The 24,366-nt window shown below is 60.0% G+C and overlaps 1 protein-coding gene across 7 annotated transcripts in view; it reads left to right on the top strand.

Moving 5' to 3' along the window:
* LOC140399624 (uncharacterized) overlaps nt 1-24,366 on the top strand; it is a 219,091-nt gene that overhangs the window by 188,656 nt on the left and 6,069 nt on the right. For 3 of the 7 annotated variants that reach the window (XR_011937774.1, XR_011937773.1, XR_011937776.1), the window contains 2 exons: nt 53-97; nt 6,414-6,500. Coding sequence is in view for 3 of the 7 variants with exons in the window: in XM_072489161.1 (XP_072345262.1) it covers nt 53-97; nt 6,414-6,536 (168 nt within the window). In the remaining 4 variants the exon portion in view is untranslated. Of the gene's footprint in view, nt 1-52; nt 98-6,413; nt 6,537-24,366 lie in introns of those variants that run through there. The other 4 variants (XM_072489159.1, XM_072489160.1, XR_011937777.1 and 1 more) reach the window with 3 other exon arrangements.

Below are 24,366 nucleotides of genomic sequence, written 5' to 3' on the forward strand. Positions count from 1 at the left end.
GCATTAACACACCCTCGGACATGTCTCTGAGTCTCATCTCTTGTCTCTGCAGTTTCGGATGGAGGCAACGCTCTCACGAACCTCTTCCGACGAAAATGTGAGTCAATTGTACCGTTCGATTCGCTCACACAAACATGGGGGCTGTATTTGAATTAATAGTTGCTAAGATGTTCACTGTACGTTTCAAAAAGGTTAACTTGAGTTCATAGAATAAACATTGTTATACTTTTAAAATTACTTTTCCATTTTTGCCGTCCCACACCTGTCGAGTGGGCCGTGCGCTCCCCATACCACAATCTATTAAACATTGTGGGTCAAGGTTAGAGAACCCAAAGTGTATCATGGGAACTCCCATGATACACTTTGGGTTCTCTAACCTTGGCCCATAACACTGTGCAAAATGAATATTGTTTGCCCCTGTGAATTGGAGGTCTGTCTGCAAGGGGCTGGTTTAGCACAGGGCTAAATCGCTGACTTTGAAAGCAGACCAAGGCAGGCCAGCTGCACGGTTCAATTCCCGTACCAGCCTCCCCGAACAGGCGCCGGAATGTGGCGACTAGGGGCTTTTCACAGTAACTTCATTTGTGGCAATGAGCGATTTTCATTTCATTTCATTTCAAGGAACACCTTGCCACGCACTAAGCAAATGCAACATTTCTAATGAAGGTCAGTTGACATTATAGAACATAGTGCAGAAGGAGGCCATTCGGCCCATCGAGTCTGCACCGGCTCTTGGAAAGAGCACCCTACCCAAGGTCAACACCTCCACCCTATCCCCATAACCCAGCAACCCCACCACACTCTACCCTGTCCCCATCAAACTCTGCCAGAACAGGTACAGCACGGGGTTAGATACAGAGTAAAGCTCCCTCTACACTGTCCCCATCAAACACTCCCAGGACAGGTACAGCACGGGGTTAGATACAGAGTAAAGCTCCCTCTGCACTGTCCCCATCAATTGGGATTGTGTACAGTGGGAGTGAACGGGAAGGGGTTTGGGTCCATTGGGATTGTGTAGAGTGAGAGTGAACGGGAAGGGGTTTGGGTCCATTGGGATTGTGTAGAGTGGGAGTGAACGGGAAGGGGTTTGTGTCCAGTGGGATTGTGTAGAGTGGGAGTGAACGGGAAGGGGTTTGTGTCCATTGGGATTGTGTAGAGTGGGAGTGAACGGGAAGGGGTTTGGGTCCATTGAGATTGTGTAGAGTGGGAGTGAACAAGAAGATGTTTGGGTCCATTGGGATTGTGTAGAGTGGGAGTGAACGGGAAGGGGTTTGGGTCCATTGGGATTGTGTAGAGTGGGAGTGAACGGGGAGGGGTTTGTGTCCATTGAGATTGTGTAGAGTGGGAGTGAACAGGAAGGGGTTTGGGTCCATTGGGATTGTGTAGAGTGGGAGTGAACGGGAAGGGGTTTGGGTCCATTGGGATTGTGTAGAGTGGGAGTGAACGGGAAGGGGTTTAGGTCCATTGGGATTGTGTAGAGTGGGAGTGAACGGGAAGGGGTTTGGGACCATTGAGATTGTGTAGAGTGGGAGTGAACGGGAAGGGGTTTGGGTCCATTGAGATTGTGTACAGTGGGAGTGAACGGGAAGGGGTTTGGGTCCATTGAGATTGTGTAGAGTGGGAGTGAATGGGAAGGGGTTTGGGTCCATTGGGATTGTGTAGAGTGGGAGTGAACGGGAAGGGGTTTGGGTCCATTGGGATTGTGTACAGTGGGAGTGAACGGGAAGGGGTTTGGGTCCATTGGGATTGTGTAGAGTGGGAGTGAACGGGAAGGGGTTTGGGTACATTGGGATTGTGTACAGTGGGAGTGAACGGGAAGGGGTTTGGGTCCATTGGGATTGTGTAGAATGGGAGTGAACGGGAAGGGGTTTGGGTCCATTGGGATTGTGTAGAGTGGGAGTGAACGGGAAGGGGTTTGGGTCCATTGGAATTGTGTAGAGTGGGAGTGAACGGGAAGGGGTTTGGGTCCATTGGGATTGTGTAGAGTGGGAGTGAACAGGAAGTGGTTTGAGTCCATTGGGATTGTGTAGAGTGGGAGTGAACAGGAAGGGATTTGGGTCCATTGGGATTGTGTAGAGTGGGAGTGAACGGGAAGGGGTTTGGGTCCATTGGGATTGTGTAGAGTGGGAGTGAACGGGAAGGGGTTTGTGTCCATTGGGATTGTGTACAGTGGGAGTGAACGGGAAGGGGTTTGGGTCCATTGGGATTGTGCACAGTGGGAGTGAACGGGAAGGGGTTTGGGTCCATTGGGATTGTGTACAGTGGGAGTGAAAGGGAAGGGGTGTGGGTCCATTGGGATTGTGTGCACTGCCCCTAGTCGCCACATTCCGGCGCCTGTTCGGGGAGGCTGGTAAGGGCAATTTTGGACACTAAGGGCAATTTAGCATAGCCAAATCCACCTAACCTGCACATCTTTGGACTGTGGGAGGAAACCGGAGCACCCGGAGGAAACCCACGCAGACACGGGGAGGACGTGTAGACTCCGCACGGACAGTGACCCAAGCCGGAATCGAACCCGGGACCCTGGAGCTGTGAAGCAATTGTGCTAACCACTATGCTACCGTGCTGCCCGTCTACTATCCAATATCTAGCAGTCTACATTCTACGATCTATTATAACCTACGTTACTGTTATTGCATTTCGAATCAAGTCGGCTGCAAGCACTTTGGGGCGGATGGAGAGGTGTTTGGGTGTCCAGGGCTCGCAGATTGGGGAGATCGAAGGAGTGATCTCGGACCACAGCGACCGTGTGGTGGCGGAGGTGGACCGAGCGCATAGGCTCTGAGGCAAAGGCCGGGAGCTGGGGAGCCACCGCGGGCTGTGGTCGTGAGGCCCCATGGTTCTGCGGAGAAAGAGAAAATTTGACGGGGGGGCCAGGGAGAAGCGTAGCTGCGACTGGGAGGGAAGTAACGGCCGGATGCATCAGGAGCCAAGTTGGCAAAACGGCAAAATTATGGGTGACGCTCGGAGGCCGGGAGTATTATTCCGAGACCCCAGAAGCGGCCGAAGACTTCATTAAGGAGCATAAACTGGGGGAGAACTGAGTGGACAATGCTGGGGAACCGGGGTGCTACGTAACGGTCGGGAGCATGTTTGAAGTGGGTGTAGGGATTGGGGGGATTTTCGCCTTTTTTTGTGTGTGTGTGTGTGGGGGGGGGGGGGGGCATTAGAATGTGCCTTTGGGCAGGGGCTGCCGCGCTAGCAGGTCATGCGGGTGAACGGAAGGGAGGCGGTGGGGGAGAAGGTCAAGAGGGGTGGCCGGGGGGAGAGGGGGGGGTTTCTGCGACGCGGCAGAGTGGGGGGAGGGGAGAGATGACACGCCTGACGCACTAAGCGTCAAGAACCACAAAGACACGTGAGACTTTAACGAAGGCTTTAATACTCGACATAGGAAGCTTACCCGACACAGACAACCCCAGACAGAATGGGTCAGGTCTCAGAAGCGGGGTCTTATACCTAACTCCCGGGGGAGTGGCCAAGGCGAAGCTCTCCGTGGTCAGGTCAGTTTACATACAGGTGACCGGACCTCTACAGAGCTACAGTACAATACACAGGATTACAGGGCCACGTGACACACAACTATTATATAACTATGTACAATGCTAGTGAAGTACAGGGTGTATCACCTCAAGATACACCGATTAAAGATAATCCGATTCACAAGACAGTCTTTTGCAGGCAATCCCTGATTTGAGAATCTTGTAAATTCTGCAACAAGAATTCCGTTTATAATCAATCAATAGATACCAAATCAATGACTTTGTCCCGAAAAGCCTAGTCAAAGATTCTGCATTGTTAGGTGCATAGTGTGGCAGAAATATATGCACAACAGAACGTGGAGATGTATCGACACTCAAACACACAAATTTAACAAGCTCACACCCACTCACACACACTCATGCACTTCAACACACACTCACACACATTTACACACTCTCACACGAACACACAAATTCACACACACGCTCACAACGGCACACAAACTCACACAGACAGAACACAAATTCACACTCATACACACTCGCATACACGGTCACACACACCTACAACCTCACACACTCACACCGAGTCTCACGCACCGACTCACACACAGTGTCGAGGGAGCTTTACTCTGGATCTAACCCCGTGCTGTACCTGCCCTGGGAGTGTTTGATGGGGAGAGTGTAGAGGGAGCTTTACTCTGTATCTAACCCCGTGCTGTACCTGTCCAGGGAGTGTTTGATGGGGACAGTGTAGAGGGAGGCTTACTCTGTATCTAACCCCGTGCTGTACCTGTCCTGGGAGTGTTTGATGGGGACAGTGTAGAGGGAGTTTTACTCTGTATCTAACCCCGTGCTGTACCTGTCCTGGGAGTGTTTGATGGGGACCGTGTAGAGGGAGGCTTACTCTGTATCTAACCCCGTGCTGTACCTGTCCTGGGAGTGTTTGATGGGGACAGTGTAGAGGGAGCTTTACTCTGTATCTTACCCCGTGCTGTACCTGTCCTGGGAGTGTTTGCTGGGGACAGAGTAGAGGGAGCTTTACTCTGTATCTAACCCCGTGCTGTACCTGTCCTGGGAGTGTTTGCTGGGGACAGAGTAGAGGGAGCTTTACTCTGTATCTAACCCCGTGCTGTACCTGTCCTGGGAGTGTTTGATGGGGATAGTGTAGAGGGAGCTTTATTCTGTATCTAACCCCGTGCTGTACCTGTCCTGGGAGTGTTTGATGGGGACAGTGCAGAGGCAGCTTTACTCTGTGTCTAACCCCGTGCTGTACCTGTCCTGGGAGTGTTTGCTGGGGACAGAGTAGAGGGAGCTTTACTCTGTATCTAACCCCGTGCTGTACCTGTCCTGGGATTGTTTGATGGGGACAGTGTAGAGGGAGCTTTATTCTGTATCTGACCCCGTGCTGTCCCTGTCCTCGGAGTGTTTGATGGGGACAGTGTAGAGGGAACTTTACTCTGTACCTAACCCCGTGCTGTGCCTGTCCTGGGTGTGTTTGATGGGGAGAGTGTAGAGGGAGCTTTACTCTGCATCTAACCCCGTGCTGTACCTGTCCTGGGAGTGTTTGATGGGGACAGTGTCGAGGGAGCTTTACTCTGTATCTAACCCCGTGCTGTACCTGTCCTGGGAGTGTTTGATGGGGACAGTGTCGAGGGAGCTTTACTCTGTATCTAACCCTGTGCTGTACCTGTCCTGGGAGTGTTTGATGGGGACAGTGTAGTGGGAGGTTTAATCTGTATCTAACCCCGTGCTGTACCTGTCCTGGGAGTGTTTGATGGGGACAGTGTAGAGGGAGCTTTACTCTGTATCTAACCCTGTGCTGTACCTGTCCTGGGAGTGTTTGATGGGGACAGTGTAGAGGGAGCTTTACTCTGTATCTAACCCCATGCTGTACCTGTCCACGGAGTGTTTGATGGGGACAGTGTAGAGGGAGCTTTACTCTGTATCTAACCCCGTGCTGTACCTGTCCTGGGAGTGTTTGATTGGGACAGTGTAGAGGGAGCTTTACTCTGTATCTAACCCTGTGCTGTACCTGTCCTGGGAGTGTTTGATGGAGACAGTGTCGAGGGAGCTTTACTCTGTATCTAATCCCGTGCTGTACCTGTCCTGGGAGTGTTTGATGGGGACAGTGTAGAGGGAGCTTTACTCTGTATCTAACCCTGTGCTGTACCTGTCCTGGGAGTGTTTGATGGGGACAGTGTAGTGGGAGCTTTACTCTGTATCTAACCCCGTGCTGTACCTGTCCTGGGAGTGTTTGATGGGGACAGTGTAGAGGGAGCATTACTCTGTATCTAACCCCGTGCTGTACCTGTCCTGGGAGTGTTTGATGGGGACAGTGTAGAGGGAGCTTTACTCTGTATCTAACCCCATGCTGTACCTGTCCTGGGAGTGTTTGATGGGGACAGTGTAGAAGGAGCTTTACTCTGTATCTAACCCCGTGCTGTACCTGTCCTGGGAGTGTTTGATTGGGACAGTGTAGAGGGAGCATTACTCTGTATCTAACCCCGTGCTGTACCTGTCCTGGGAGTGTTTGATGGGGACAGTGTAGAGGGAGCTTTACTCTGTATCTAACCCCATGCTGTACCTGTCCTGGGAGTGTTTGATGGGGACAGTGTAGAAGGAGCTTTACTCTGTATCTAACCCCGTGCTGTACCTGCCCTGGGAGTGTTTGATGGGGACAGTGTAGAGGGAGCTTTACTCTGTATCTAACCCTGTGCTGCACCTGTCCTGGGAGCGTTTGATGGGGACAGTGTAGAGGGAGCGTTACTCTGTATCTAACCCCGTGCTGTACCTGTCCTGGGAGTGTTTGATGGGGACATTGTAGAGGGAGCTTTACTCTGTATCTAACCCCGTGCTGTACCTGTCCAGGGAGTGTTTGATGGGGACAGTGTAGAGGGAGCTTTATTCTGACAGATATTTTCTCTACTCCAGTCTGCGGTGACCCCTTGACCTCGGAGCTTTGCACCGGGATCGACATCATCCTCAACATCACCAAGTGCGAGGATCTCGACTGTTGCTATGCGGCGTCGAGCTGCTTCCGCAAAACCGTGAACCGTAAGTGAGGCTACCGTCCCTGACACGCGAATCCCACATTCTCTCTGTCCCCGGGAATGTGCACAGTGCTCCGATTGTGGGTCTAACTGAGGGATACGGAGACCGGGACTGTGCACGGTGCTCCGAGTGTGGGTCTGACCGAGGGATACGGAGACCGGGACTGCGCACGGTGCTCCGAGTGTGGGTCTAACCAAGGGATAGGGAGAGAGGGACTGTGCACGGTGCTCCGAGTGTGGGTCTAACCGAGGGATACGGAGACCGCGACTGTGCACGGTGCTCCGAGAGTGGGTCTAACCGAGGGATACGGAGAGCGGGACTGTGCACGGTGCTCCGAGTGTCGGTCTAACCGAGGGATACGGAGACCGGGACTGTGCACGGTGCTCCGAGTGTGGGCCTAACCAAGGGATAGGGAGACCGGGACTGGGCACGTTGCTCCGAGTGTGGGTCTAACCGAGGGACACGGAGACCGGGACTGTGCACGGTGCTCCGAGTGTGGGTCTAACCGAGGGATAGGGAGACCGGGACTGTGCACGGTGCTCCGAGTATGGGTCTAACCGAGGGATAGCGAGACCGGGACTGTGCACGGTGCTCCGAGTGTGGGTCTAACCGAGGGATAGCGAGACCGGGACTGTGCACGGTGCTCCGAGTGTGGGTCTAACCGACGGATACGGAGACCGGGACTGTGCACGGTGCTCCGAGTGTGGGTCTAACCGAGGGATATGGAGACCGGGACTGTGCACGGTGCTCCGAGTGTGGGTCTAACCGAGGGATACGGAGACCGGGACTGTGCACGGTGCTCCGACTGTGGTCCTAACCGAGGGATACGGAGACCGGGACTGTGCACGGTGCTCCGTGTGTGGGTCTAACCGAGGGATACGGAGACCGGGACTGAGCACAGTGCTACGAGTGTGGGTCTAACCGAGGGAAACGGAGACCGGGACTGTGCACGGTGCTCCGAGTGTGGGTCTAACCGAGGGATACGGAGACCAGGACTGTGCACGGTGCTCCGTGTGTGGGTCTGACCGAGGGATACGGAGACCGGGTCTCTGCACGGTGCTCCGAGTGAGGGTCTGACCGAGGGATACGGAGACCGGGTCTCTGCACGGTGCTCCGAGTGTGCGTCTAACTGAGGGATATGGAGACCGGGACTGTGCATGGTGCTCCGAGTGTGCGTCTAACCGGGGGATACGGAGACCGGGACTGTGCACGGTGCTCCGAGTGTGGGTCTGACCGAGGGATACGGAGACCGGGTCTCTGCACGGTGCTCCGAGTGTGGGTCTAACCGAGGGATAGGGAGACCGGGACTGGGCACGTTGCTCCGAGTGTGGGTCTAACCGAGGGACACGGAGACCGGGACTGTGCACGGTGCTCCGAGTGTGGGTCTAACCGAGGGATAGGGAGACCGGGACTGTGCACGGTGCTCCGAGTATGGGTCTAACCGAGGGATAGCGAGACCGGGACTGTGCACGGTGCTCCGAGTGTGGGTCTAACCGAGGGATAGCGAGACCGGGACTGTGCACGGTGCTCCGAGTGTGGGTCTAACCGACGGATACGGAGACCGGGACTGTGCACGGTGCTCCGAGTGTGGGTCTAACCGAGGGATATGGAGACCGGGACTGTGCACGGTGTTCCGAGTGTGGGTCTAACCGAGGGATACGGAGACCAGGACTGTGCACGGTGCTCCGTGTGTGGGTCTAACCGAGGGATACGGAGACGGGGACTGAGCACAGTGCTACGAGTGTGGGTCTAACCGAGGGAAACGGAGACCGGGACTGTGCACGGTGCTCCGAGTGAGGGTCTGACCGAGGGATACGGAGACCGGGTCTCTGCACGGTGCTCCGAGTGTGCGTCTAACTGAGGGATATGGAGACCGGGACTGTGCATGGTGCTCCGAGTGTGCGTCTAACCGGGGGATACGGAGACCGGTACTGTGCACGGTGCTCCGAGTGTGGGTCTGACCGAGGGATACGGAGACCGGGTCTCTGCACGGTGCTCCGAGTGTGGGTCTAACCGAGGGATAGGGAGACCGGGACTGTGCATGGTGCTCCGAGTGTGGGTCTAACCGAGGGATATGGAGACCGGGACTGTGCACGGTGCTCCGAGTGAGGGTCTAACCGTGGGATATGGAGACCGGGACTGTGCACGGTGCTCCGAGTGTGGGTCTAACCGAGGGATACGGAGACCGGGACTGTGCACGGTGCTCAGAGTGTGGGTCTGACCAAGGGATACGGAGACCGGGACTGTGCACGGTGCTCCGAGTGTGGGTCTAACCGAAGGATACTGAGACCGGGACTGTGCACGGTGCTCGGAGTGTAGGTCTGACCGAGGGATACGGAGACCGGGACTGTGCACGGTGCTCCGAGTGTCGGTCTGACCGAGGGATAGGGAGACCGGGACTGTGCACGGTGCTCCGAGTGTGGTTCTAACCGAGGGATACTGAGACCGGGATTGTGCACGGTGCTCCAAGTGTGGGTCTAACCGAGGGATACCGAGACCGGGACTGTGCACGGTGCTCCGAGTGTGGGTCTGACCGAGGGATACGGAGACCGGGACTGTGCAATGTGCTCCGAGTGTGGTCTGACCGAGGGATACGGAGACCGGGACTGTGCACGGCGCTCCGAGTGTGGGTCTAACCGAGGGATACGGAGAGCGGGACTGTGCACGGTGCTCTGAGTGTGGGTCTAACTGAGGGATACGGAGACCAGGACTGTGCACGGTGCTCCGTGTGTGGGTCTAACCGAGGGATACGGAGACCGGGACTGTGCACGGTGCTACGAGTGTGGGTCTAACCGAGGGATACGGAGACCGGGACTGTGCACGGTGCTCCGAGTGTGGGTCTGACCGAGGGATACGGAGACCGGGTCTCTGCACGGTGCTCCGAGTGTGGGTCTAACCGAGGGATACGGAGACCGGGACTGTGCACAGTGCTCCGATTGTGGGTCTAACTGAGGGATACGGAGACCGGGACTGTGCACGGTGCTCCGAGTGTGGGTCTGACCGAGGGATACGGAGACCGGGACTGCGCACGGTGCTCCGAGTGTGGGTCTAACCAAGGGATAGGGAGAGAGGGACTGTGCACGGTGCTCCGAGTGTGGGTCTAACCGAGGGATACGGAGACCGCGACTGTGCACGGTGCTCCGAGTGTGGGTCTAACCGAGGGATACGGAGAGCGGGACTGTGCAGGTTGCTCCGAGTGTCGGTCTAACCGAGGGATACGGAGACCGGGACTGTGCACGGTGCTCCGAGTGTGGGCCTAACCAAGGGATAGGGAGACCGGGACTGGGCACGTTGCTCCGAGTGTGGGTCTAACCGAGGGACACGGAGACCGGGACTGTGCACGGTGCTCCGAGTGTGGGTCTAACCGAGGGACAGGGAGACCGGGACTGTGCACGGTGCTCCGAGTATGGGTCTAACCGAGGGATAGCGAGACCGGGACTGTGCACGGTGCTCCGAGTGTGGGTCTAACCGAGGGATAGCGAGACCGGGACTGTGCACGGTGCTCCGAGTGTGGGTCTAACCGACGGATACGGAGACCGGGACTGTGCACGGTGCTCCGAGTGTGCGTCTAACTGAGGGATATGGAGACCGGGACTGTGCATGGTGCTCCGAGTGTGCGTCTAACCGGGGGATACGGAGACCGGTACTGTGCACGGTGCTCCGAGTGTGGGTCTGACCGAGGGATACGGAGACCGGGTCTCTGCACGGTGCTCCGAGTGTGGGTCTAACCGAGGGATAGGGAGACCGGGACTGTGCATGGTGCTCCGAGTGTGGGTCTAACCGAGGGATATGGAGACCGGGACTGTGCACGGTGCTCCGAGTGAGGGTCTAACCGTGGGATATGGAGACCGGGACTGTGCACGGTGCTCCGAGTGTGGGTCTAACCGAGGGATACGGAGACCGGGACTGTGCACGGTGCTCAGAGTGTGGGTCTGACCAAGGGATACGGAGACCGGGACTGTGCACGGTGCTCCGAGTGTGGGTCTAACCGAAGGATACTGAGACCGGGACTGTGCACGGTGCTCGGAGTGTAGGTCTGACCGAGGGATACGGAGACCGGGACTGTGCACGGTGCTCCGAGTGTCGGTCTGACCGAGGGATAGGGAGACCGGGACTGTGCACGGTGCTCCGAGTGTGGTTCTAACCGAGGGATACTGAGACCGGGATTGTGCACGGTGCTCCAAGTGTGGGTCTAACCGAGGGATACCGAGACCGGGACTGTGCACGGTGCTCCGAGTGTGGGTCTGACCGAGGGATACGGAGACCGGGACTGTGCAATGTGCTCCGAGTGTGGTCTGACCGAGGGATACGGAGACCGGGACTGTGCACGGCGCTCCGAGTGTGGGTCTAACCGAGGGATACGGAGAGCGGGACTGTGCACGGTGCTCTGAGTGTGGGTCTAACCGAGGGATACGGAGACCAGGACTGTGCACGGTGCTCCGTGTGTGGGTCTAACCGAGGGATACGGAGACCGGGACTGTGCACGGTGCTACGAGTGTGGGTCTAACCGAGGGATACGGAGACCGGGACTGTGCACGGTGCTCCGAGTGTGGGTCTGACCGAGGGATACGGAGACCGGGTCTCTGCACGGTGCTCCGAGTGTGGGTCTAACCGAGGGATACGGAGACCGGGACTGTGCACAGTGCTCCGAGTGTGGGTCTAACTGAGGGATACGGAGACCGGGACTGTGCACGGTGCTCCGAGTGTGGGTCTGACTGAGGGATACGGAGACCGGGACTGTGCACGGTGCTCCGAGTGTGGGTCTGACCGAGGGATACGGAGACCGGGACTGCGCACGGTGCTCCGAGTGTGGGTCTAACTGAGGGATACGGAGACCGGGACTATACACGGTGCTCCGATTGTGGGTCTAACGGAGGGATACGGAGACCGGGACTGTGCACGGTGCTCCGAGTGTGGGTCTGACCGAGGGATACGGAGACCGGGACTGCGCACGGTGCTCCGAGTGTGGGTCTAACCAAGGGATAGGGAGAGAGGGACTGTGCACGGTGCTCCGAGTGTGGGTCTAACCGAGGGATACGGAGACCGCGACTGTGCACGGTGCTCCGAGTGTGGGTCTAACCGAGGGATACGGAGAGCGGGACTGTGCAGGTTGCTCCGAGTGTCGGTCTAACCGAGGGATACGGAGACCGGGACTGTGCACGGTGCTCCGAGTGTGGGCCTAACCAAGGGATAGGGAGACCGGGACTGGGCACGTTGCTCCGAGTGTGGGTCTAACCGAGGGACACGGAGACCGGGACTGTGCACGGTGCTCCGAGTGTGGGTCTAACCGAGGGATAGGGAGACCGGGACTGTGCACGGTGCTCCGAGTATGGGTCTAACCGAGGGATAGCGAGACCGGGACTGTGCACGGTGCTCCGAGTGTGGGTCTAACCGAGGGATAGCGAGACCGGGACTGTGCACGGTGCTCCGAGTGTGGGTCTAACCGACGGATACGGAGACCGGGACTGTGCACGGTGCTCCGAGTGTGGGTCTAACCGAGGGATATGGAGACCGGGACTGTGCACGGTGCTCCGAGTGTGGGTCTAACCGAGGGATACGGAGACCAGGACTGTGCACGGTGCTCCGTGTGTGGGTATAACCGAGGGATACGGAGACCGGGACTGAGCACAGTGCTACGAGTGTGGGTCTAACCGAGGGAAACTGAGACCGGGACTGTGCACGGTGCTCCGAGTGAGGGTCTGACCGAGGGATACGGAGACCGGGTCTCTGCACGGTGCTCCGAGTGTGCGTCTAACTGAGGGATACGGAGACCGGGACTGTGCACGGTGCTCCGCGTGTGGGTCTAACCGAGGAATACGGAGACCGGGACTGTGCACGGTGCTCCGAGTGTGCGTCTAACCGGGGGATACGGAGACCGGGACTGTGCACGGTGCTCCGAGTGTGGGTCTGACCGAGGGATACGGAGACCGGGTCTCTGCACGGTGCTCCGAGTGTGGGTCTAACCGAGGGATAGGGAGACCGGGACTGTGCATGGTGCTCCGAGTGTGGGTCTAACCGAGGGATATGGAGACCGGGACTGTGCACGGTGCTCCGAGTGTGGGTCTAACCGTGGGATATGGAGACCGGGACTGTGCACGGTGCTCCGAGTGTGGGTCTAACCAAGGGATACGGAGACCGGGACTGTGCACGGTGCTCAGAGTGTGGGTCTGACCAAGGGATACGGAGACCGGGACTGTGCACGGTGCTCCGGGTGTGCGTCTAACCGAAGGATACTGAGACAGGGACTGTGCACGGTGCTCGGAGTGTAGGTCTGACCGAGGGATACGGAGACCGGGACTGTGCACGGTGCTCCGAGTGTCGGTCTGACCGAGGGATAGGGAGACCGGGACTGTGCATGGTGCTCTGAGTGTGGTTCTAACCGAGGGATACTGAGACCGGGATTGTGCACGGTGCTCCAAGTGTGGGTCTAACCGAGGGATACCGAGACCGGGACTGTGCACGGTGCTCCGAGTGTGGGTCTGACCGAGGGATACGGAGACCGGGACTGTGCAATGTGCTCCGAGTGTGGTCTGACCGAGGGATACGGAGACCGGGACTGTGCACGGCGCTCCGAGTGTGGGTCTAACCGAGGGATACGGAGAGCGGGACTGTGCACGGTGCTCTGAGTGTGGTCTGACCGAGGGATACCGAGACCAGGACTGTGCACGGTGCTCCGTGTGTGGGTCTAACCGAGGGATACGGAGACCGGGACTGTGCACGGTGCTACGAGTGTGGGTCTAACCGAGGGATACGGAGACCGGGACTGTGCACGGTGCTCCGAGTGTGGGTCTGACCGAGGGATACGGAGACCGGGTCTCTGCACGGTGCTCCGAGTGTGGGTCTAACCGAGGGATAGGGAGACCGGGACTGTGCATTATGCTCCGAGTGTGGGTCTAACCGTGGGATATGGAGACCGGGACTGTGCACGGTGCTCCGAGTTTGGGTCTAACCGAGGGATACGGAGACCGGGACTGTGCACGGTGCTCCGAGTGTGGGTCTGACCAAGGGATACGGAGACCGGGACTGTGCACGGTGCTCCGAGGGTGGGTCTAATCGAAGGATACTGAGACCGGGACTGTGCACGGTGCTCCGAGTGTCGGTCTGACCGAGGGAAAGGGAGACCGGGACTGTGCACGGTGCTCCGAGTGTGGGTCTGACCGAGGTATACGGAGACCGGGACTTTGCACGGTGCTCCGCGTGTGGTTCTAACCGAGGGATACTGAGACCGGGACTGTGCACGGTGCTCCAAGTGTGGGTCTAACCGAAGGATACCGAGACCGGGACTTTGCACGCTGCTCCGAGTGTGGGTTTGACAGAGGGATACGGAGACCGGGACTGTGCAATGTGCTCCGAGTGTGGGTCTGACCGAGGGATACGGAGACCGGGACTGTGCACGGTGCTCCGAGTGTGGGTCTAAGCGAGGGATACTGAGACCGGGACTGTGCACGGTGCTCCGAGTGTGGGTCTAAGCGAGGGATACTGAGACCGGGACTGTGCACGGTGCTCCAAGTGTGGGTCTAACTGAGGGATACCGAGACTGGGACTGTGCGCGGTGCTCCGAGTGTGGGTCTGACCGAGGGATGGGGAGACCGGGACTGTGCACGGTGCTCCGAGTGTGGGCCTAACCGAGGGATACGGTGACCGGGACTGTGCACGGTGCTCCGAGTGTGGGTCTAACCGAGGGATACGGAGAGCGGGACTGTGCACGCTGCTCCGAGTGTGGGTCTAACCGAGGGATAGGGAGACCGGGACTGTGCACGGTGCTCCGAGTGTGGGTCTGACCGAGGGATACGGAGACCGGGACTGTGCACGGTGCTCCGAGTGTGGGTCTGACCGAGGGATACGGAGACCGGGACTGTGCACGGTGCTCCGAGTGTGGGTCTAACCGAGGGATATGGAGACCGGGACTGTGCACGGTGCTCCGAGTGTGGATCTGACCGAGGGATACGGAGACCGGGACTGTGCACGGTGCTCCGAGTGTGGGTCTAACCGAGGGATACGGAGACCGGGACTGTGCACGGTGCTCCGAGTGTGGGTCTAACCGAGGGATACGGAGACCGGGACTGTGCACGGTGCTCCGTGTGTGGGTCTAACCGAGGGATACGGAGACCGGGACTGTGCACGGTGCTACGAGTGCGGGTCTAACCGAGGGATACGGAGACCGGGACTGTGCACCGTGCTCCGAGTGTGGGTCTGACCGAGGGATACGGAGACCGGGTCTGTGCACGGTGCACCGAGTGTGCGTCTAACCGAGGGATTCGGAGACGGGGACTGTGCAGGGTGCTCCGAGTGTGGGTCTAAACGAGGGATAGGGAGACCGGGACTGTGCATGGTGCTCCGAGTGTGGGACTAACTGAGGGATATGGAGACCGGGACTGTGCACGGTGCTCCGAGTGTGGGTCTGACCGAGGGATACGGAGACCGGGACTGTGCACGGTGCTCCGAGTGTGGGCCTGACCGAGGGATACGGAGACGGGGACTGTGCACGGTGCTCCGAGTGTGGATCTAATCGAGGGATATGGAGACCGGGACTGTGCACGGTGCTCCGAGTGTGGGTCTAACCGAGGGACACGGAGACCGGGACTGTGCACGGTGCTCCGAGTGTGGGTCTAACCGAGGGATACGGAGACCGGGACTGTGCACGGTGCTCCGAGTGTGGGTCTGACCGAGGGATACGGAGACCGGGACTGTGCACGGTGCTCCGAGTGTGGGCCTGACCGAGGGATACGGAGACCGGGACTGTGCACGGTGCTCCGAGTGTGGGTCTAACTGAGGGATATGGAGACCGGGACTGTGCACGGTGCTCCGAGTGTGGGTCTAACCGAGGGATACGGAGACCGGGACTGTGCACGGTGCTCCGAGTGTGGGTCTAACCAAGGGATATGGAGACCGGGACTGGGCACGGTCCTCCGAGTGTGGGTCTAACCGTGGGTTACGGAGACCGGGACTGTGCACGGTGCTCCGAGTGTGTGTCTCACCGAGGGATACGGAGACCGGGACTGTGCACGGTGCTCCGAGTGTGGGTCTAACCGAGGGATACGGAGACCGGGACTGTGCATGGTGCTCAGAGTGTGGGTCTGACCAAGGGATACGGAGACCGGGACTGTGCACGGTGCTCAGAGTGTGGGTCTGACCAAGGGATACGGAGACCGGGACTGTGCACGGTGCTCCGAGTGTGGGTCTAAACGAAGGATACTGAGACCGGGACTGTGCACGGTGCTCCGAGTGTGGGTCTGACCGAGGGACACTGAGACCGGGACTGTGCACGGTGCTCCGAGTGTCGGTCTGACCGAGGGATACTGAGACCGGGACTGTGCACGGTGCTCCGAGTGTGGGTCTAAGCGAGGGATACTGAGACCGGGATTGTGCACGGTGCTCCAAGTGTGGGTCTAACCGAGGGATACCGAGACCGGGACTGTGCGCTGTGCTCCGAGTGTGGGTCTGACCTAGGGATACGGAGACCGGGACTGTGCACGGTGCTCCGAGTGTGGGTCTGACCGAGGGATACGGAGACCGGGACTGTGCACGGTGCTCCGAGTGTGGGTCTGACCGAGGGATACGGAGACCGGGACTGTGCATGGTGCTCCGAGTGTGGGTCTAACCGAAGGATACTGAGACCGGGACTGTGCACAGTGATCCGAGTGTGGGACTGACCGAGGGATGCGGAGACCGGGACTGTGCACGGTGCTCCGAGTGTGTGTCTAACAGAGGGATACGGAGACCGGGACTGTGCACGGTGCTCCGAGTGTGGGTCTAACCGAGGGATACGGAGACCGGGACTGTGCACGGTGCTCCGAGTGTGGGTCTAACCAAGGGATATGGAGACCGGGACTGTGCACGGTGCTCCGAGTGTGGGTCTAACCAAGGGATACGGAGACCGGGACTGTGCACAGTGCTCCGAGTGTGGGTCTAACCGAAGGATACTGAGACCGGGACTGTGCACGGTGCTCCGAGTGTGGGTCTAACCGAGGGATACGGAGACCGGGAATGTGCACGGTGCTCCGAGTGTGGGTCTAACCGAGGGATACGGAGAGCGGGACTGTGCACGGTGCTCCGAGTGTGGGTCTAACCGAGGGATACGGAGACCGGGACTGTGCACGGTGCTCCGAGTGTGGGTCTAACCGAGGGATACGGAGACCGGGACTGTGCACGGTGCTCCGTGTGTGGGTCTAACCGAGGGATACGGAAACCGGGACTGTGCACGGTGCTACGAGTGCGGGTCTAACCGAGGGATACGGAGACCGGGACTGTGCACGGTGCTCCGAGTGTGGGTCTGACCGAGGGGTACGGAGACCGGGTCTGTGCACGGTGCACCGAGTGTGCGTCTAACCGAGGGATTCGGAGACGGGGACTGTGCACGGTGCTCCGAGTGTGGGTCTAACCGAGGGATAGGGAGACCGGGACTGTGCATGGTGCTCCGAGTGTGGGTCTAACTGAGGGATATGGAGACCGGGACTGTGCACGGTGCTCCGAGTGTGGGTCTAACCGAGGGATACGGAGACCGGGACTGTGCACGGTGCTCCGAGTGTGGGTCTAACCAAGGGATATGGAGACCGGGACTGTGCACGGTGCTCCGAGTGTGGGTCTAACCAAGGGATACGGACCGGGACTGTGCACGGTGCTCCGAGTGTGTGTCTGACCGAGGGATACGGAGACCGGGTCTCTGCACGGTGCTCCGAGTGTGGGTGTAACCGAGGGATAGGGAGACCGGGACTGTGCATGGTGCTCCGAGTGTGGGTCTAACCGTGGGATATGGAGACCGGGACTGTGCACGGTGCTACGAGTTTGGGTCTAACCGAGGGATACGGAGACCGGGACTGTGCACGGTGCTCCGAGTGTGGGTCTGACCGAGGGATACGGAGACCGGGACTGTGCACGGTGCTCCGAGTGTGGGTCTGACCGGGGGATACGGAGACCGGGACTGTGCACCGTGCTCCGAGTGTGGGTCTCATCGAAGGATACTGAGACCGGGACTGTGCACGGTGCTCCGAGTGTGGGTCTAATCGAAGGATACTGAGACCGGGACTGTGCACGGTGCTCCGAGTGTGGGTCTGACCGAGGGATACGGAGACCGGGACTGTGCACGGTGCTCCGAGTGTCGGTCTGACCGAGGGAAAGGGAGACCGGGACTGTGCACGGTGCTCCGAGTGTGGGTCTAACCGAGGGATACTGAGACCGGCATTGTGCACGGTGCTCCAAGTGTGGGTCTAACCGAAGGATACCGAGACCGGGACTGTGCACGGTGCACCGAGTGTGGGTCTAACCGAGGGATACGGAGACCGGGACTGTGCACGGTGCTCCGAGTGTGGGTCTGACCGAGGGATACGGAGACCGGGACTGTGCACGGTGCTCCGAGTGTGGGTCTAACCGAGGGACACGGAGACCGGGACTGTGCACGGTGCTCCGAGTGTGGGTCTGACCGAGGGATACGGAGACCGGGACTGTGCACGGTGCTCCGAGTGTGGGTCTAACCGAGGGATACGGAGACCGGGACTGTGCACGGTGCTCCAAGTGTGGGTCTAACCGAAGGATACCGAGACCGGGACTGTGCACGCTGCTCCGAGTGTGGGTTTGACCGAGGGATACGGAGACCGGGACTGTGCAATGTGCTCCGAGTGTGGGTCTGACCGAGGAATACGGAGACTGGGACTGTGCACGGTGCTCCGAGTGTGGGTCTAAGCGAGGGATACTGAGACCGGGATTGTGCACGGTGCTCCGAGTGTGGGTCTGACCGAGGGATAGAGAGACCGGGACTGTGCACGGTGCTCCGAGTGTGGGTCTAACCGAGGGATACGGAGTCCGGGACTGTGCACGGTGCTCTAAGTGTGGGTCTAACTGAGGGATACCGAGACTGGGACTGTGCACGGTGCTCCGAGTGTGGGTCTAACCGAGGGATACGGAGACCGGGACTGTGCGCGGTGCTCAGAGTGTGGGTCTAACCGAGGGATACGGAGACCGGGACTGTGCACGGTGCTCCGAGTGTGCGTCTAACTGAGGGATATGGAGACCGGGACTGTGCATGGTGCTCCGAGTGTGCGTCTAACCGGGGGATACGGAGACCGGGACTGTGCACGGTGCTCCGAGTGTGGGTCTGACCGAGGGATCCGGAGACCGGGTCTCTGCACGGTGCTCCGAGTGTGGGTCTAACCGAGGGATAGGGAGACCGGGACTGGGCACGTTGCTCCGAGTGTGGGTCTAACCGAGGGACACGGAGACCGGGACTGTGCACGGTGCTCCGAGTGTGGGTCTAACCGAGGGATAGGGAGACCGGGACTGTGCACGGTGCTCCGAGTATGGGTCTAACCGAGGGATAGCGAGACCGGGACTGTGCACGGTGCTCCGAGTGTGGGTCTAACCGAGGGATAGCGAGACCGGGACTGTGCACGGTGCTCCGAGTGTGGGTCTAACCGACGGATACGGAGACCGGGACTGTGCACGGTGCTCCGAGTGTGGGTCTAACCGAGGGATATGGAGACCGGGACTGTGCACGGTGCTCCGAGTGTGGGTCTAACCGAGGGATACGGAGACCCGGACTGTGCACGGTGCTCCGTGTGTGGGTCTAACCGAGGGATACGGAGACGGGGACTGAGCACAGTGCTACGAGTGTGGGTCTAACCGAGGGAAACGGAGATCGGGACTGTGCACGGTGCTCCGAGTGAGGGTCTGACCGAGGGATACGGAGACCGGGTCTCTGCACGGTGCTCCGAGTGTGCGTCTAACTGAGGGATATGGAGACCGGGACTGTGCATGGTGCTCCGAGTGTGCGTCTAACCGGGGGATACGGAGACCTGTACTGTGCACGGTGCTCCGAGTGTGGGTCTGACCGAGGGATACGGAGACCGGGTCTCTGCACGGTGCTCCGAGTGTGGGTCTAACCGAGGGATAGGGAGACCGGGACTGTGCATGGTGCTCCGAGTGTGGGTCTAACCGAGGGATATGGAGACCGGGACTGTGCACGGTGCTCCGAGTGAGGGTCTAACCATGGGATATGGAGACCGGGACTGTGCACGGTGCTCCGAGTGTGGGTCTAACCGAGGGATACGGAGACCGGGACTGTGCACGGTGCTCAGAGTGTGGGTCTGACCAAGGGATACGGAGACCGGGACTGTGCACGGTGCTCCGAGTGTGGGTCTAACCGAAGGATACTGAGACCGGGACTGTGCACGGTGCTCGGAGTGTAGGTCTGACCGAGGGATACGGAGACCGGGACTGTGCACGGTGCTCCGAGTGTCGGTCTGACCGAGGGATAGGGAGACCGGGACTGTGCACGGTGCTCCGAGTGTGGGTCTGACCGAGGGATACGGCGACCGGGACTGTGCACGGTGCTCCGAGTGTGGGTCTGACCGAGGGATACTGAGATCGGGACTGTGCACGGTGCTCCGAGTGTGGGTCTAAGCGAGGGATACTGAGACCGGGATTGTGCACGGTGCTCCGAGTGTGGGTCTGACCGAGGGATACGGAGACCGGGACTGTGCGCGGTGCTCCGAGTGTGGGTCTAAGCGAGGGATACCGAGACCGGGACTGTGCGCGGTGCTCCGAGTGTGGGTCTAAGCGAGGGATACCGAGACCGGGACTGTGCGCGGTGCTCCGAGTGTGGGTCTAAGCGAGGGATACTGAGACCGGGACTGTGCACGGTGCTCCGAGTGTGGGTCTGACCGAGGGATACGGAGACCGGGACTGTGCGCGGTGCTCCGAGTGTGGGTCTGACCGAGGGATACGGAGACCGGGACTGTGCACGGTGCTCCGAGTGTGGGTCTAACCGAGGGATACGCAGACCGGGACTGTGCACGGTGCTCCGAGTGTGGGTCTAACCGAGGGATACGGAAGCCGGGACTGTGCACGGTGCTCCGAGTGTGGGTCTAACCGAGGGATACGGAGACCGGGACTGTGCACGGTGCTCCGAGTGTGGGTCTGACCGAGGGATACGGAGACCGGGACTGTGCACGGTGCTCCGAGTGTGGGTCTAACCGAGGGATAAGGAGACCGGGACTGTGCACGGAGCTCCGAGTGTGGGTCTAACCGACGGATACGGAGACTGGAACTGTGAACGGTGCTCCGAGTGTGGGTCTGACCGAGGGATACGGAGACCGGGACTGTGCACGGTGCTCCGAGTGTGGGTCTAACCGAGGGATACGGAGACCGGGCCTTTGCTCCGAGTGTGGGTCTAACCGAGGGATACGGGGGCCGGGACTGTGCACGGTGCTCCGAGTGTGGGTCTAACCGAGGGATACGGAGACCGGGACTGTGCACGGTGCTCCGAGTGTGGGTCTAACCGACGGATACGGAGACCGGGACTGTGCACGGTGCTCCGAGTGTGGGTCTGACCGAGGGATACGGAGACCGGGACTGTGCACGGTGCTCCGAGTGTGGGTCTAACCGACGGATACGGAGACCGGGACTGTGCACGGTGCTCCGCGTGTGGGTCTAACCGAGGGATACGGAGACCGGGACTGTGCACGGTGCTCCGAGTGTGGGTCTAACCGAGGGATACGGGGGCCGGGACTGTGCACGGTGCTCCGAGTGTGGGTCTAACCGAGGGATATGGAGACCGGGACTGTGCACGGTGCTCCGAGTGTGGGTCTAACCGAGGGATACGGGGGCCGGGACTGTGCACGGTGCTCCGAGTGTGGGTCTGACCGAGGGACACGGAGACGGGACTGTGCACGGTGCTCCGAGTGTGGGTCTAACCGAGGGATACGGGGGCCGGGACTGTGCACGGTGCTCCGAGTGTGGGTCTGACCGAGGGATACGGAGACCGGGACTGTGCACGGTGCTCCGAGTGTGTGTCTAACCGAGAGATACGGGGGCCGGGACTGTGCACGGTGCTCCGAGTGTGGGTCTAACCGACGGATACGGAGACCGGGACTGTGCACGGTGCTCCGCGTGTGGGTCTAACCGAGGGATACGGAGACCGGGACTGTGCACGGTGCTCCGAGTGTGGGTCTAACCGAGGGATACGGGGGCCGGGACTGTGCACGGTGCTCCGAGTGTGGGTCTAACCGAGGGATATGGAGACCGGGACTGTGCACGGTGCTCCGAGTGTGGGTCTAACCGAGGGATACGGAGACCGGGACTGTGCACGGTGCTCCGAGTGTGGGTCTAACCGAGGGATACGGGGGCCGGGACTGTGCACGGTGCTCCGAGTGTGGGTCTGACCGAGGGATACTGAAGCCGGGACTGTGCACGGTGCTCCGAGTGTGGGTCTAACCGAGGGATACGGAGACCGGGACTGTGCACGGTGCTCCGAGTGTGGGTCTGACCGAGGGATACGGAGACCGGGACTGTGCACGGTGCTCCGAGTGTCGGTCTGACCGAGGGATAGGGAGACCGGGACTGTGCACGGTGCTCCGAGTGTGGGTCTGACCGAGGGATACGGCGACCGGGACTGTGCACGGTGCTCCGAGTGTGGGTCTGACCGAGGGATACTGAGATCGGGACTGTGCACGGTGCTCCGAGTGTGGGTCTAAGCGAGGGATACTGAGACCGGGATTGTGCACGGTGCTCCGAGTGTGGGTCTGACCGAGGGATACGGAGACCGGGACTGTGCGCGGTGCTCCGAGTGTGGGTCTAAGCGAGGGATACCGAGACCGGGACTGTGCGCGGTGCTCCGAGTGTGGGTCTAAGCGAGGGATACCGAGACCGGGACTGTGCGCGGTGCTCCGAGTGTGGGTCTAAGCGAGGGATACTGAGACCGGGACTGTGCACGGTGCTCCGAGTGTGGGTCTGACCGAGGGATACGGAGACCGGGACTGTGCGCGGTGCTCCGAGTGTGGGTCTGACCGAGGGATACGGAGACCGGGACTGTGCACGGTGCTCCAAGTGTGAGTCTGACCGAGGGATACGGAGACCGGGACTGTGCACGGTGCTCCGAGTGTGGGTCTGACCGAGGGATACGGAGACCGGGACTGTGCACGTGCTCCGAGTGTGGGTCTAACCGAGGGATACGGAGACCGGGACTGTGCACGGTGCTCCGAGTGTGGGTCTGACCGAGGGATACGGAGACCGGGACTGTGCACGTGCTCCGAGTGTGGGCCTGACCGAGGGATACGGAGACCGGGACTGTGCACGGTGCTCCGAGTGTGGGTCTAACCGAGGGATACGGAGACCGGGACTGTGCACGGTGCTCCGAGTGTGGGTCTGACTGAGGGATACGGAGACCGGGACTGTGAACGGTGCTCCGAGTGTGGGTCTAACCGGGGGATACGGAGACCGGGACTGTGCACGGTGCTCCGAGTGTGGGTCTGACCGAGGGATACGGAGACCGGGACTGTGCACGGTGCTCCGAGTGTGGGTCTAACCGGGGATACGGAGACCGGGAATGTGCACGGTGCTCCGAGTGTGGGTCTAACCAAGGGTTACGGAGACCGGACCTGTGCACGGTGCTCCGAGTGTGGGTCTAACCGAGGGATACGGAGACCGGGACTGTGCACGGTGCTCCGAGTGTGGGTCTAACCGGGGATACGGAGACCGGGAATGTGCACGGTGCTCCGAGTGTGGGTCTAACCGAGGGATACGGAGACCGGGACTGTGCACGGTGCTCCGAGTGTGGGTCTGACCGAGGGATACGGAAGCCGGGACTGTGCACGGTGCTCCGAGTGTGGGTCTACCCGAGGGATACGGAGACCGGGACTGTGCACGGTGCTCCGAGTGTGGGTCTGACCGAGGGATACGGAGACCGGGACTGTGCACGGTGCTCCGAGTGTGGGTCTAACCGACGGATACGGAGACCGGGACTGTGCACGGTGCTCCGAGTGTGGGTCTGACCGAGGGATACGGAAGCCGGGACTGTGCACGGTGCTCCGAGTGTGGGTCTAACCGAGGGATAAGGAGACCGGGACTGTGCACGGAGCTCCGAGTGTGGGTCTGACCGAGGGATACGGAGACCGGGACTGTGCACGGTGCTCCGAGTGTGGGTCTAACCGAGGGATACGGAGACCGGGACTGTGCACGGAGCTCCGAGTGTGGGTCTAACCGACGGATACGGAGACTGGAACTGTGAACGGTGCTCCGAGTGTGGGTCTGACCGAGGGATACGGAGACCGGGACTGTGCACGGTGCTCCGAGTGTGGGTCTAACCGAGGGATACGGAGACCGGGCCTTTGCTCCGAGTGTGGGTCTAACCGAGGGATACGGGGGCCGGGACTGTGCACGGTGCTCCGAGTGTGGGTCTAACCGACGGATACGGAGACCGGGACTGTGCACGGTGCTCCGCGTGTGGGTCTAACCGAGGGATACGGAGACCGGGACTGTGCACGGTGCTCCGAGTGTGGGTCTAACCGAGGGATACGGGGGCCGGGACTGTGCACGGTGCTCCGAGTGTGGGTCTAACCGAGGGATATGGAGACCGGGACTGTGCACGGTGCTCCGAGTGTGGGTCTAACCGAGGGATACGGGGGCCGGGACTGTGCACGGTGCTCCGAGTGTGGGTCTGACCGAGGGACACGGAGACGGGACTGTGCACGGTGCTCCGAGTGTGGGTCTAACCGAGGGATACGGGGGCCGGGACTGTGCACGGTGCTCCGAGTGTGGGTCTGACCGAGGGATACGGAGACCGGGACTGTGCACGGTGCTCCGAGTGTGTGTCTAACCGAGAGATACGGGGGCCGGGACTGTGCACGGTGCTCCGAGTGTGGGTCTAACCGACGGATACGGAGACCGGGACTGTGCACGGTGCTCCGCGTGTGGGTCTAACCGAGGGATACGGAGACCGGGACTGTGCACGGTGCTCCGAGTGTGGGTCTAACCGAGGGATACGGGGGCCGGGACTGTGCACGGTGCTCCGAGTGTGGGTCTAACCGAGGGATATGGAGACCGGGACTGTGCACGGTGCTCC

This window comes from Scyliorhinus torazame, chromosome 23 (genome assembly GCF_047496885.1).
Source record: "Scyliorhinus torazame isolate Kashiwa2021f chromosome 23, sScyTor2.1, whole genome shotgun sequence".
Classification (NCBI taxonomy): Eukaryota; Metazoa; Chordata; class Chondrichthyes; order Carcharhiniformes; family Scyliorhinidae; genus Scyliorhinus; species Scyliorhinus torazame.